Source organism: Globicephala melas, chromosome 5 (assembly GCF_963455315.2).
Source record: "Globicephala melas chromosome 5, mGloMel1.2, whole genome shotgun sequence".
Classification (NCBI taxonomy): Eukaryota; Metazoa; Chordata; class Mammalia; order Artiodactyla; family Delphinidae; genus Globicephala; species Globicephala melas.
In genome coordinates, this window is record NC_083318.1 from 76,274,627 (window position 1) to 76,289,910 (window position 15,284).

The following is a 15,284-nucleotide window of genomic DNA, read 5'->3' on the forward strand; positions in this document are numbered from 1 at the left end:
CCAGACTTCAGACAATACTGCAAAGCTATAGTAATCAAAACAGCATGGTACTGGCATGAAAAGAGACATATGGATCAGTGGAACAGAATAGAGAGCCCAGAAATAGACCCAAACACCTACGGTCAATTTTCAACAAAGGCAAGAATATACAATGGGAAAAAGACAGTCTCTTCAGCAAGTGGTGTTGGGAAAATTGGACAGCCGCATGTAAATCAATGAAGTTAGAACACACCCTCTCACCATACACGAAAATAAACTCAAAATGGCTTAAAGACTTAAGCATAAAACAAACCATAAAACTCCTAGAAGAGATTGTAGGCAAAACATTCTCTGACATAAATCGTACCAATGTTTTCTTAGGTCAGTCTCCCAAGGCAATAGAAATAAAAATAAACAAATGGGACCTAGTCAAACTTACAGGCTTTTGCACAGCAAGGGAAACTATACAAAACCTGAAAAGACACCCTACAGAATGGAAGAAAATATTTGCAAACAATGTGACCCACAAGGGCTTAATTTCCAAAATATACAAACAGCTCATACAACCCAGCAACAAAAAAAATGACTCAATCGAAAAATGGTCAGAAGTCCTAAATAAATATTTCTCTGAAGAAGAAATACGAATGTCCAATAAGCACATGAAAAAATGCTCAACGTTGCTAATTATTAGAGAAATGCAAATCAAAACTACAATGAGGTGCCACCTCACACCAGTCAGAATGGCCATCATTAAAAAGTCTACAAATAACATGCTGGAGAGGGTGTGGAGAAAAGGGAACCCTCCTACACTGTTGGTGGGAATGTAAATTGATACAGCCACTATGGAAAACAGTATGGAGGTTCCTTTAAAAATAGAATTACCATATGATCCAGCAGTCCCACTACTGGGCATATAGCCAGAGAAAACTGTAATTCAAAGATATGTGCACCCCTGTGTTCATAGCAGCACTGTTCACAATAGTCAAGACATGGAAACAACCTAAATGTCCATCAACAGATGAATGGAAACAGTAGATCTGGTTCATATATACAATGGAATACTACTCAGCCATAAAAAGAACAAAACAATGCCATTTGCAGCAACACGGATCTAGAGATTATCATACTAAATGAAGTAAGTCAGAAAGAGAAGACACATATCGTATAATATCACTTATATGTGGAATCTAAAATATGACACAAATGAACCTATCTACAAAACAGGAACAGACTCACGGACATAGAAGACAGACTTGTGGTTGCCAAGGGGGAGGGGGTTGGTGGAGGGATGGAGTGGGAGGTTGGGATTAGCAGATGTGGGCTATACTCAGACATATAACTGAATCACTTTGCTGCATAGCAGAAATTAATACATTATAAATCAACTATAGTTCAATTAAAAAAGAAAAGAAACCAGACAGAATTCCTTGAAAACAGCAACAAATGAGATTAGCAGAGTGCATAACACACTGTAGATAAGAAATAAATGTTTACTGTATTGAGGGTACTAAGGAGTGCTCTAAGAGGTACACTGCCTCCAACTTGTCAGATTTTTTAACATTTCCATAATTATTAAATGAAGTGGTAAAGAATTTTAAAAAAAAGTAATCTGACAATGTCTATTAAGACTAAAATTAAATCTTTTGACTTAGTCATGTATCTTTTGGGGGAATCTATCCTATAGGGGCAAAAAAGGTGGTTGCATGTAGGATATGTATACTCAGATATTTAAGGCAGCATTATCTAAGGTGATGAAAAGTTGGAAACACAGAAACTGTGTTTATTATGGTATATCCACACTTGGAATATTATGTAGTTCTTGAGAAGCAGACCTGGAGGGATGCCCAAGAAATATTTCTTGAGAAACGCAATTTCAGAGTACTTGCACACTACATCCCCACCTCACCCCGCACACTGGGAATATGTGTTTGTATACATTTGGGCATGAATAAGGGTATAGAAAGATAAAAACCTGGGAAGTTCACATTGGTTATTTCAAGGAGTGGAAGGAGGTGGGAGGATGTTATGACCTCTTTCTTTATACATCTTTGGATAGTTTCTCCTTTTTACCACAATCAATCACACACATATACATATATACATACATATATATATATATATATATTTTACTCAAAAAAGAATATTCTTAGAGGTCATGAAAGTCCTAATCTGAAGAAATGTTCAGGTAGGAAAAGAATAGAAAGCCTCAATCTCAGAAACATCTAAATGTTTGGAAGGAATTCTGGTGTTTCACGTTCCTTGTAAGCATCCCTCTGACTTACCAGGGTTAAGGTAAATTCAGCTATTTCAGTTCATTTCCCCATTTCAAAATATTTCCCTTGGAATCTTTATAGGCTAGGGGTTTTCTGAAAAAAACTATGGGACTTGTTAAGGTCACATGATAAGTCCTGGTCAGGATAGCACAGACCACTCACTAGGCTGCCATAGAACTGTCGCTGTAGCCTGAAGTGTCTTGGAGAGAAGGCTTATCCTGTCAGTTCTGCTGTTGCTAAGAACCCTTGAGCAAGAAAGACATGCTACCTTCTTTGAACCTTGGTTTAAGTCAGGATTCTAAGATTCATTTATATCCAAAAAGCAGTTCTGCGCTTAAATTGGCTTTGACAGGTGATCTTAAATATAAATCTGCATTCTTAACAGTTTGGTTACAAGGAGAGTGGGGCAGAAAACAAATGGCCTGTTTTAATTCTTTAGGTCAGTGACTCTCCAAGTGCTTTGACATGTTCCATAGTAAGAAATATATTTTGCATTGCGATCTGGAATATACAAAGGAAAAGTTTTATGAAATACCTTTACTAAATGTACCTTTACCTAAGACATTTTATATTTTATTTTTTAAGAAATTTCTTGTTGTGATCCCTACATTAAATTCAAGACTCACTGATGGGTCATGGTCTGCAGTTTGAAAAACACTGCTTTAGGTCATGCATGTGGCAAAGTACATTATGAAGGTGGAAGAAAATCAGCAGAGCCTGGCAGTTGGGTTTTTGTTTGTTTTGGCAAGTCTGTAGACAGTTTTTTTTTCTGTTTCTCTCTCCACTCCCATTCCATCCATTCCCACCGCCACCCCCCCCCCCGAACTCCCCCAGTTGACAAGCCCTCAGGGAAGTCCATGGAATCTGCCCCCATAGGATCCTAAAGTTTAAAGGAAAAGATTCCTGAGGTTAATTTATTCCCTGGTATGTGCGTACGTTAGCTGGAGCGATAGGCAGAGCAAGGACTGAAGAAATTACTCTCTGTCAAGATCGGTCATGAAGGTCACATGCCCTGGGACGCTTGGGTCACCCTGGCTTCTCATTGTGTATCCCTAGAGAACTGCACAGAGCTTTTTATGGATATCCTTTGGAAAAGTTGTTCCTCACCTCTCCACCCCCTGGATCAAACCAGCAACCTCCAAATAAGCAATGAGGAGCATAAGCAGCTTTTGCTGAAGGCCAGGAGGAACACATCCACCGGCTGCATTTTTGCTTTTCACTGCTCCTGCCTCCCCTTTTAAAAAATATAGTTTACGGAGGTAAAATTTCATCCCTCCCTTTAACAGACGTTCTGGCTGTAAAGGGCAGTAATAGCACAGCTGGTGTCATCTCTGCCCACCCCCCAGCCCCAGAGAGGTTCCAGAGTCCCCCTGACACCGCTCCTGCCAGACGGCCACATGGGGGATCCGGAGGTTAGCAGGTGACCCAGCCTGGGTCAGAGCCCTTCAGTGGGAATTCTACAAAGCAGCAGAGAGAGGAGGCGCTTTCTTTCCTCTGGGGTCTTGAAACATTATAATGTGACCTTGGAGCTGCCAGTGACACTATGGCCTATAGCATGGAAGAATCTTTCTGAAGTAGAAGGAAAAAATGATGTAAGGGTACATTGAGAGCAAAGAGTCAAGAGTTAGGGTTCTGACCCAACTGTGTACCTGGATCCAGCTGCCCTTGAGGCTAGAAACGTCCCCCACCTCTTTTTTTTTTCTCTTTTGCCTAAACTAGTGTGAAGTGAGTTTCTACAACTTGCAAAACAAAAAGTTCTGACAATGGGAGCCAAAATCCCTCCTGGAGTTCTAGAAGTTGCTCCCCTGGTCAGACACCAAGGAAACAAGATAATCAGGAGAGCCCATCATCCACCTTAGAGCTTGCTGGAGAAGAGAAGCAGCTGAAAAGGGGCTTCTTGTCATGCCTTTTAACGGAAACTACATTTCCCTTTTGTTAGCATGAGTTCGATGATATTTACCCCACAGACTGTTGTGAGACTTAAGTCAAAAGGTATAAGGGCAATAATGTAAAATAATGTACAGTATGACTGTGAAGTATTACTTGAGCTGGCAAACGAGTGTTTTCTCTTCCCTTCTACAGACACACTAAGAATATGTTGTCTTTCAAATATAAAGATAGCTATACAAGATAACCGCTCCTCAAAGGGAAACATGTTCAGGAACAAGAGCTAACATCTCCTGAGTGCTAATTATGTATCTGACAACGGGCCAAGTGATGTAGCTGGGTTACTTTATGTAATCTTTACAAGAATGCTATGCCATGTTCATGTGGAGGAAAAACTGAGAGAGCATTGTTTTTCAATCTAGGGTGGCTTTTCCCCCAGGGAACATCTGATAATGTCTGCTGGCATTTTTAACCGTCACAGTGGTGTGTGTATGTGCGCACACGCGCACCTGCTACTAGCATCAGGTGGGTAGAAGCCAGGGACGCTGCAAAACTACTTACTGTGCACAGGGCAGCTGCCACAACAAAGAACCATCTGGATCAAAATGTCAACAGTGCTGACGCTGAGAAATCCTGGCTCAGAGACAACCCAGCCAATCCGCCCAAGGAGCTCACAATCTTAACTTGTAACAATGTTACACTGCAACACACACATACGCTCACACTCACATATGCGCACACACACACACACACACAGAGGGTGGGATGGGTGTTTAGCATCATAGTTCTTCCAGCTCCTAAGGCTCCCTGCTCAGGGACTGCTAACAAAAGCAGGGCAGGGACTATTCTGGAGGTCAGTAAAATTGTTTGATAGATCCAGGACAGGTGTCTGGAAGACTGTCAGAAGGCCTTGAGTTTAAGGAGCCGCAGGCACTGGACTGGCTGAGGACTTTAGGCTATTACTACCCTGTGCAGCATAAGAGGAGCCGGTCAATCTAGGGTATCTTCTGAAGTCTGGGCCACTGACCTTGTTCCAGATGAGGACAGGGGTTGGGATTCCGATGACCTCACAGCTCAAGTACACCTGGGCACCAGTGACATTCCAGATGTCCTTGGGGGGCGTCACGATGGAGGGACCTATAAGAGAGGGCACAAAGTCAAACCATCGTTTTAAGCAGTCTTTAACATCCCTCAGCGTGCTAGTAATCTGTTAAGTATTACTAGGAAGTAAATACCTCATTATATTTAGGAGGCTATCCCCTCTGTTGATTACCTGAAGCCAATTTCAAAGACCAGACTAGCTTACCCCAGCCACCAGCGGGAGTTTAAGCTATTCTCTGGTGATGCATACATCTTGACAGTCAAAAGACAATTAGGAAGAAAAACACATTGCTTACAAAATTTTCTTCTCCCACGAATCATGCTTAAATGAGTTTTAATTTACCAGCTGTTTTGCTTATCTGCGACTTTCCAATTAATATAGTGAAACTTTACTCCCAAAATAGTGAATGTTTCTCTTTTTTATATACCAGTATTTCTGTCTGGGGGGAAGGGGCAACAAACAACCACTCCTTGGTTAATGTGCTGGACACTCAGCACATCCACTGCTAATTCGCAGTGCCTGGTTTCAGGCACCAGGGGCCTTCAGAGAGTCCACATTAGAGGGAAGGAGAGCCAGGAGCCTGGGGTGACAGCACATTACTTCCAGAACCGAACCTGGCCTGAACCCAAAGCTCGACGCCATTTCTTCAAAGAATGAGTTAATTATTCCCTCTGAATTTCAGCTCTCCACTGCCTTGGGTCTTCCAGCTGAATAAAATATCTAACTTTAGGGTCATCTTGCATCACAGTCCTGGGAAAGGGACAACCTCCCCTTGGGGCCTGGAAAGTTTTCTGGCATAAGCAGCATTCAAAGGGCATGAAGTCTCCCCTTTTGCAACAGGCTATTTCCAGCCCACGATTAACTTCTTGAAACAGAAAGGAAATAACAGCATGTAAGATTTTTCCCACTCATCTAAAGTATTAGAAGCTGATTTTTTAAAAATCCCTCAGGGTAGTTTTATTTTTCCCCTTTGTAAGAATGTGCCAAACAAAGTTTTGAAAGCTCTAAATATATTTCGTGTTTCCTTCCCGCTAAACCCTAGGTCTGAAAGGAAGCATCTATCTTGGCCAGGGGTCTTGGCTTTTCTGTGGCAAACATGGACGTGGTTAGCACAGCGGTGCTGTGTTTATGTGTGTTGCTGGCTCGGTCTCTGATGTTTCCTCATCTGTCCTCACCAACACAAGGCCCCACAAAGGGCAGGGTAGGGCAGGGCTGGGCCTCACTGCATCCCAGCCTTCCTCCAGGGCCCTGGGACCCCAAGAGCTTGGACACCACAGAACCGGATCTGGCTCACCTCTGAGGGCCCCAAGAGACTGTCCTCCTTCCCACACACGGACTTGGTGGGATGACCTCAAGGCTCGGGGGTTCTCAAGGGAGTGTTCTGAGAAGAATACACCAGTGTTCAGAGATTGGAGGGGCTCGGGAACAAAGCTGCCTCTCACGTAGCAAAACCACATGAGGAATGCAAGATTCCTGTGAGATCTGAGTGCCTCAGCCTTGTGACAAACCATTTATTTCAACTCACAGCCATCTCTCTATAGGCAGAGCAGGGAGCAGAGTTATCCATCGTTGCCAGGGGCAGATTCTGGAGAGCACGTGGAAGAACTCCAGCCTAATTTTCTGTCACACATCTTGAAGACACGCTATGGATTCCTCTGACAGCCTAATTTTAAAACTAAGATATTCTTTTTTTTTTTAATTTTATTTATTTATTTATATTTATTTATTTAGCTGTGCCAGGTCTTAGTTGCGGCACATGGGCTTCTCTCTAGTTGTGGTGCACTGGCTCCAGAGCGTGCGGGCTTAGTTGTCCCACGGCATGTGGGATCTTAATTCCCCAGCCAGGGATCGAGCTGGCGTCCCTTGCATTGGAAGATGGATGCTTAACCACTGGACCACCAAGGAAATCCCAAACGAAGATATTCTTTATTTTACTTATTTATTTTTGGCCACACTGCGTGGCTTTCAGGATCTTCCCTGACCAGGGATTGAACCTGGGCCACCACAGTGAAAGCCTGGAATCCTAACCACTAGGCCACCAGGGAAGTCCAAAACTAAGATATTCATAGTTTTAATATAGTCTGATATATCAAAATTTTCTTTTATGATTAGTGCTTTTTGTGTCCTGTTAAATTTATTTTGCGTAGCCCATGGCCCTAAAGATCTCCTGTTTTCTTCTACAAGCTTTATGGTTTTACCTTTCACATTTAGGTTTGTGGTCCATCTTGAATTAATTTTTGTGTATGCTATGAAGTAGAGGTCAAAGTTCATCACTCTCTCCCCAAAGGATAGCCAATTGTTTTGGCATCATTTGTTGAAAAGACCATCCTTTTCCTACTGAAAGTGGTGCCTTTGTGGTAGATCCATTGGTCATATATGTGTGAGTCTTCTTCTGGATTCGCTATTCTGTTCCATTGGTCTATGTGTCTATCCTTGTACCAACAAACATGGTATGATTTAGAATTAAATGTAATAAAACTGAAGCACTGAATGGAGAACAGATCTGTTTTATCTCCCTGCAATTCTCTCCTTATTCCATGAAGCAGAACATTTCAGGAGGAGCAAAAATTCTTTAAAAACATCTGAACCTACCCAGGAATACTCTGAGAGCCATCACCAGGGCATTCAAATTAGGACGAATCATGCTGTGAGTTCCTCTTTCTCTCTCCCAACTCTTGAAATACATATAAAACCTTGGGTGGATGGGCTGAGTCAATATTTGGACCATCCCAAGAACATAAATAATTTTGTCAATTCTGCTACCAGGCAATGCCTAGAATTCAACAAGAGTTGCATACCACAAAAATCTGTATTACTCACGGACCCCTGTTGAGTTGATGGGGTGGAGAGGCAAAGGGAAGGGCCATCAGGACCAGTTTGCTGCACAACATTTACAAAACCCCTTGCTACTTCAGATGTCCCTGAACAAATGTTGACCCACAGAGACACCAAGTGGACACGTTCTGTATGGAAGTGAAGGATGGTGAAAATATGTGGGGCTGATATGATGGCAGATCCAACAGCACTGCACCCCGTCCCCACTCTGAAGAACCACCATCCCACATACTCCACTGACAAGCAATTTCACTGCCAAAATTACCTCAAATTGCATGTGTACCATGCAATTCAATTCCTGAAGGTTCTGTTCTACCTCAGGAGAGCAGTTGAAAAAATGACTCTTTACCAAAATAATTTCTAAATCTTTCCACATTGCCTTTTTTCCAAGAAGGCCAAAGCAGACCCAGAATTATTTCTGTTTTTAAGGATAAAATAACTTTTTAGTTCATTCTGAGCTCATTTTTGGGCAGAAAGCTCAAAACCAGCCCTTGAGGCCAAGCCAAGGGTAACAACATTGCCATCTAAATCACGCACAGTGTTTGGATTCCACTTAAAACAAGTCACAGAATATTTAAATGTATAGGGACAAACACCAGAATAGGTTCAATTATTTATTTATCCTTGCCTTTGTTCCAGTAAGGACTTCAGGCTGCACAAACATCTGTCTAGCAGACATCCTGTACAGATTAACTGCCCACTGCCTCTCTTCTCTCCTTCCCCACTGTGGACAACTCCAGGCAGCAACCAAGCTGTCACAGCGATGCCTGGTGGCTGATGTGGGGAGAGTCCATCCCAAGACTTTCCCCACCTCCAACTCACCCTATTTTTCTATTTCACATGAATGCCCCCAAACCAGGCTACTCCATGTTCCATTCTTACCTTTCTCAACTCAATTCTCATTCAATTTCATTCGATCTTTCTCAGATCTCTAAGTTTGTTTTCTTGCTCCCCCCCCTTTTTTTTTTTTTTTTTTTGCGGTACGCGGGCCTCTCACTGCTGTGGCCTCTCCCGTTGCGGAGCACAGGCTCCGGACGCGCAGGCTCAGTGGCCGTGGCTCACGGGCCCAGCCGCTCCGCGGCATGTGGGATCTTCCAGGACCGGCGCACGAGCCCGTGTCCCCTGCATCGGCAGGCGGACTCAACCACTGCGCCACCAGGGAAGCCCGCTCCCTTATAAGTTTTGCCTGGTAAACTTAGGTGGTCTCTTCCTTTTAATCAATCCTTGAAGAGAAAGAGGAAGAAAAAGAAGGGAGGGAGGGAGGAAGTAAAGGAGAAGGAGAAGAAAGAGAAAGTGAAATAAAGAGAACCAGGTCCTGAATGAAACTGTGTAAGGAAGAAGAAAGTTTTAAGTTTGGAAGAAAACTAAAATTAAATTTAAGGAACCAGTGTCACCCTAAAACTACCTGGAAGGAGTCAGATTCTCCTATGGAATCTACATCGTCCCCCTCAGACACTCTTAATTAAATTCTAGACAAATGACCCACAGACCACAGATTGCTTATTCTATTATAACCTAAAACTAGCTATGGTCTGAAAAATCACTAAAGATATAGAAAAAGAAGAATTTTCAATGGATTTAAATTTGTAATATTTCTATTTGATTCTGAAGAGGTAAAGAAGGGCAGTTCTCACAAAACACACAAATGTCATGAGAAAAAGACCCTGAAATAGAATTAATTTTGACCTTGACAAGAAATTGATTCAACCTGATCTTACATAAAATTGTAGGAGAGGACAGAGTTAAAATTTGTTACCTATAAAAAGCATGGGAATAATATAAAAGAAATATGTGAACAATTTCCTAGTCTCTTACAGAGCACAAAACACTCCCCAGACATGACCTGAGATGCCCTCACCATGTTACCATTAAAACAAACAAACAAAAATACCCAAAGCACTTTTGGGAAGAGAACACTTGGCTCTGGATCCTTGTCTACTGCTTATAGCCAAGAGACCTTGGACAAGTCACTTACCCATTTATACAGAAGAAACCAGGGCAGGTCTAAGAATTTTCTTTTTGGGCTGGAAGTGAATGTACCCATCATGAATGTGTCCTAGAGCACAGTCATATGGCATCTTTGACAACCATGAAGTTTTGAGGCTCCACTGCCTGCCTGGTTCTGGGAGCTCTCATTCCCTACAAATCAGTCCAATGCACCACCTCATCTACCTAAATGCACTGTACATGACTCATAACAAAGTTCATTCTCCCAGTGATGGAAAAAACAGAGCTTTATTAGAAAGGTATCAGTGGTTACCTAGTTAGCCAATATTTTCATCTGGAAAAGCTGCACAGAAGATGTTAGGAGAGGTCATGTTTTGGAGCTAAATATAATACTCGATTGAACCTGGGAAATGGTCAAAAGTCAAATTCTCCTTAACAGTCAATTTTTGTTCAATTTTGTTGATATCCTATTCAACCACATTTTTTTTCATTGCTGCCTTCATTTTCCCCATGATCTCTCCCATGTTTACCCTACAAATTCACTCTTCTTTCTTATTTCTACCAAATTCTCTGCTCCTAGCCTTCATGCTCACTCTCTCATTACATGCTTATTACCACTTCTAGAACCTTTGCTTATGCTGATGCACTTGCCTACTTGGGATGTCCTCCTTCCTCTCATCTATTATCTATGCCCTACCCTTTTATTTGGAGCTCTAAGGCTGAAGTTTCATCTCCTTTTTGACTTTTTTTTTTTTTTTTTTTACAGCTCCAGTTTGCACTTATTTCTTCTCTGAAATCTTGTTGAGTTCAGAGTTAGTGCCACACAGCTTAGTGCGTCATTATTCTCTAGTGCTTTCCTTAGCAGGGCTAATTGAAGATGCCAGTGTCCTGATAGGGTCATAACTGAGCCAGAAACTCTGGAATCAGATGTACTTCGTGTTCATTGGGAGGAGGGACAGACCAGATTCTATGTAGTGGAAAAAGGGCAGCAGTAAATTCAGAACATAACATGACTAGTCATACGGAACTAAGAAGATAGCCACGATCTTGAAAATATACCAGTGTACACATTTGCCAAGGTACCTAACCAAAGTGGTGCTATAGTCACTTCTTATTTATCAACTGGAAGATTATTCACTGCGACTTTCTTTAATCTTCCACTTGACTTCCTCTTGCCATAAACAAGGTTTCTTGGCTACTGCCCACTCAACAACCAATTTGTATACAATCTGGGATGTAAAATAATTTAAATATATATTAGCTAAGAAAGTTCCAATGAGAAGGGTAGATCTGCTGTGGGGAAACGATCATCCATCAACCATACATCAAAAACAGGGTTTCTGCAATAGGCTGGTTTATATTATTCACATTATAGCTCTCACTAAGTACTTATTAACATGGCTAAGAGAGTCGAGTATAAAGACTTCTCCAAGTTATGGTAATTTGCAAACCACACTCATCTTGTCTCTTAATGATGCTGGGTCCTAAAATAGCTCACAGAGTATGTGCATTCATACCAAAAAAGGAGGGTTTAAGAACGAAGTGAGACACCACATATGGAGATAAAGAGTTCAGACAACTTGGCAAAAATCCCCAGATTGGATTCCGATAACACGTTGAAGGGAAAAGCACCAAACAAAAGTACAAAATGGGAAAAGAATAGTAGGAAGGCACTATGGCCAAGAGGGGGAAGGGGATGAAAGATGTGGAAACTTCCTGATATTAAATCAGGGGAAGCAGGAACTGTATGGCTAATTAAAGGGCAGAGCCATCTGCCAAGGCAAGTCATTTCGGGAACTTCTAGAGGTGCAGTGATACAGCAGCTGACCCTAGGTATGAGAATCTGGCACACAGTCTCATGGGTATCAGTTGAGGACAGTAAGGGCAGGAGAAGAAAGGACTAAATCTTAAGCACCATAGGCCAGATTTAACTTCAGAGCTTTTGTTTAAGGCAAAGTCATCTCGTTATGGTTGCTCCTGTTGGTCATTTACATTTTAGTGTGAGTGAAGGCCCAAAAGTTTATAATGATGGGGTTCTCCCAAACACTGCTGGGGGGAAATGTATGTAAGAAATGCTTCCTCTTTTTCGGATACAATCTATTGAGGTGGGATGGGGAGGTTGAACAGATATAGACAGATTAAAATGCTAGGAAGGTAATAGACTGCTCTACCACTTCTGAGTTATGTGACACTGAACAAGTTATTTAACGTTTCTCAGTTTATTCATCTGTGAAATGGGATAATACCTAAGTCATTAGATTTTCAGAAAGATCAAACAAGATACAGCAATTAGCACAGTACCTGGCATGGGGTAAACACTCAGTAAGTATTAGTTACTGCTTTTATTTCAAAGTAAATCCTTATGACTGGAGCTAATACAAATTGCTTCTTCAGAGAATGGAGATGACACATCGTTTGGAGCTGGGGTGGCTGGCGAAAGGAGCTGGTATCTGAGCAGGCCCTGAAGTTCAGAAGTAAACTTTCTCTCAAGGAAGGTTTTCAACTTCAGAGACCTGCCTGAGCAGAGGTGTGGAGGCAGGAAAACAACAGCTGGCTGGTGGAACAGCAAGCACCCCAGTCCGCTTGGGGAGAGCATAGCTGAGATTCGGGTGTGGAGCACAGCGGAAAGAGGAGGGGGGGACACTTTGTGGTCCACTGCGTCTCTGAATGTTGGAGAGATGTGATTCAAGTGGCATTTCAGGAGATGACTTTGGAGGCCTTTGCAGCAGGACTGGGACAGGGTGGGGATTAGAAGCCTAAATCAAGGTGGTAGCAATGGGAACAGAAAGGAAAGAGGCAGATTTGAGAGATTATTCAGGAAGAACCAACAGTACCTGGGAACTGACTGGATGTGGGGATGAGGGAATGAGTCAAAAGTTGTGGGCTGGGTAAGAGGAGGCTGCGACACCATGGACAGAAAAGCCAGGGTGTCTGTCTGAGGAAGGCCTTGGATTGGAGAAGGGGGAAAGGATTAGTTTGGGCTTAGATTTGCGGATTTGGGCAATGAGGAGGTGCCGAACCCCACAGAGAGAAAGGAAACAGACTGGGGGACCAGTGGTACCAAGGTAAACACGGTCAAGTTTACACTTTAGCCCTGGCAGGCTGGGTGGGTTCCTGGGTATGGAAGGAAGACAGCTTTGGCTCGCTTTCCCAGGGACAGCTTCTCTGGAGGGAATTCCAGCAGCTCGCTGCTGACACCCAGCGCATTCTCACCCCACCCCATCCCAGGTAAAGCAGGGGAGTAGACAGCTAAGACACTGCTTAGCAACCAGCCACTTATGTGCAGGGGCAGTTCATCTGAAAGTAGACTGTCCAGTATGATGCAACCCTGGTAACGGCATACACAGATCCTGTGAATTACATTTCTGGGCTGACAGCTAGTTATCTCTGGGTTAATGAGACACCCCATTTTGGCTCCAATCTTTGATGCTGAAAATCTTCCTAGAGTGTATTAATCTTTTTTTTTTCTGTAGTAGATATCATAGTATTCAGATGTCTTTCTAGGATTGTGACTCTTGCAATGTCTCAGAAGTATCATAAGTTTGAACGGACCATGGAACATAAAAAGAAAGTTGCTGTTTCTTGTAATTTGTTGCTTGCAAACCAATTTCTTATTTCATGATGTCTTCTTATTCTTTTCCCCTAACAAGTATGGACCCAGCACAAAATGATAGAATAATAACCAAGGGTCTGACTCCAGGCTGAGGTTCCCACCCACAGGTGATTCTGGCACATGTGGCCTGGGGTCATCCTTGCAGCCACGCTGCACTAGGTAAAATAAATCCATGAGGGATTTAAAGCCAAGTTCAGATGTGTAAGGTGGAGAGATCACTCTGGTGGCCGTGTGGTGGCTGAGCTAACCTGGGGCTGTGTCAGCAACATTGCCAAGGGATGAGCTCATGTATCCGGCAAAGCTCCCACGGAGCTGGAATAGCTAAACTACCATCACAACACCGGCATGACTGACATCCACACATGTTAAGTTAGCGGGCTACATTTTTATGTGGTTTGAGCACATGGAAGAACTGACTTCACACAGGGTACCTTTATGAAGGGAAACTCCCTAGTTATGTGGGTGTATCTTGTTCATGCTAATGGAGCCTTGGAAATGCTTTTTTCCCCCACATTTCATGGGCCTGTCCTATCTGGACTGTGACTCACCTTAATTCCAACACGTGAAAATTTAGAGTCACTTTTTCCTATTCTGCAAGCACAGAACTGGGTGGGGAAGTTTCCACAGGAGGGCACTTATGGCCACCTGATTCTGAGCTTCCTAGAAACCCAGAGTGCAAGTTCCCCCAGGACACTTCGTCTTTGAGTCCTTGCCTTCCCTACACACCCACAAGTGCCTGGCATCGTCAGGCATCAGAACTGTTTCCTGAGACGAGCTGTGAGCTGTAAGGGGAACTCCTCCCGAACCTGGAGGCTCACCCACCCTCAAAGCTTAGTCTCTGTCCATAGGCCCCGAGCTGACTAACAAGGGATGTAGTCCAAAGAAAGAGATGCTCTTGAACCCTGCCCCTAGGGGGAAGGATATGAGGGACTGCCAAGTGGCCTTCAACTTCAGGAGCGTTGGACTTGCTAAGCCTAGTACCTAGAATATTTTGGAAAGCTGAAGCAGGCTGAGGCCTGAGCTCCCAGGAGGACCTGGGAGGATGCTACTGTGGGGCCACTTCTGCAGTTCCCTGTCCACTAGACAGCCCGGACTCCAGGGAGCTTCCCACCTGGGGTCTTAAGTAGAAGACTAAAGTTCTTCAGCTCCACTGAGAACTAGATAAGTCCTCAATTCCACTTCATCCAAGGAAGAGATTTACATTGTAGGAGGCCCAGTAAATCCCTCAGGCCAGGCTGACCACTCTGGAAGCAGACTGTGGAGATGGGCAGTGCAGTACCGGGTCACTCTTTTAGATTAGGAATTATCAAAAAGAGGAGATTTGTTCAGTCTCTGGAAGGTTATGCAGGTTGGAAGAGATCTTGCAGAGGGGCATCTGCAGGAATAACAGGCACCAGACACACAGCCAACAGGGCAAGCTCCAACCACCCGGGAACCAGCCTCTAAGAAGGATGCTGTCTTGCAGTGGCTGCCAATCCTGGCTGCACACTGGGCTCCTCTGGGAGCGGTTAACTACTACGCAGGCCTGGGCTGCACTCCCAGAGTTTCGCGTTGGTCTGGGCATTGGTCTGGGTGTGGGGTCTGGCACTGGAATTATTTTTTTTCAACTCCCCAGGTAGAACCACTCACTTAAAACACGGCTTCAGAG

At 43.4% G+C, this 15,284-nt stretch overlaps 1 protein-coding gene across 1 annotated transcript in view; it reads right to left on the minus strand.

The window, feature by feature from the left end:
* The window catches only part of IGFBP7 (insulin like growth factor binding protein 7), a 77,241-nt gene that overhangs the window by 5,566 nt on the left and 56,391 nt on the right, over positions 1 to 15,284 (minus strand). Inside the window, exon 2 of the mRNA XM_030880663.3 lies at positions 5,167 to 5,276. Coding sequence (XP_030736523.1) covers positions 5,167 to 5,276 — 110 coding nt within the window. The remainder of the gene's footprint in view (positions 1 to 5,166; positions 5,277 to 15,284) is intronic.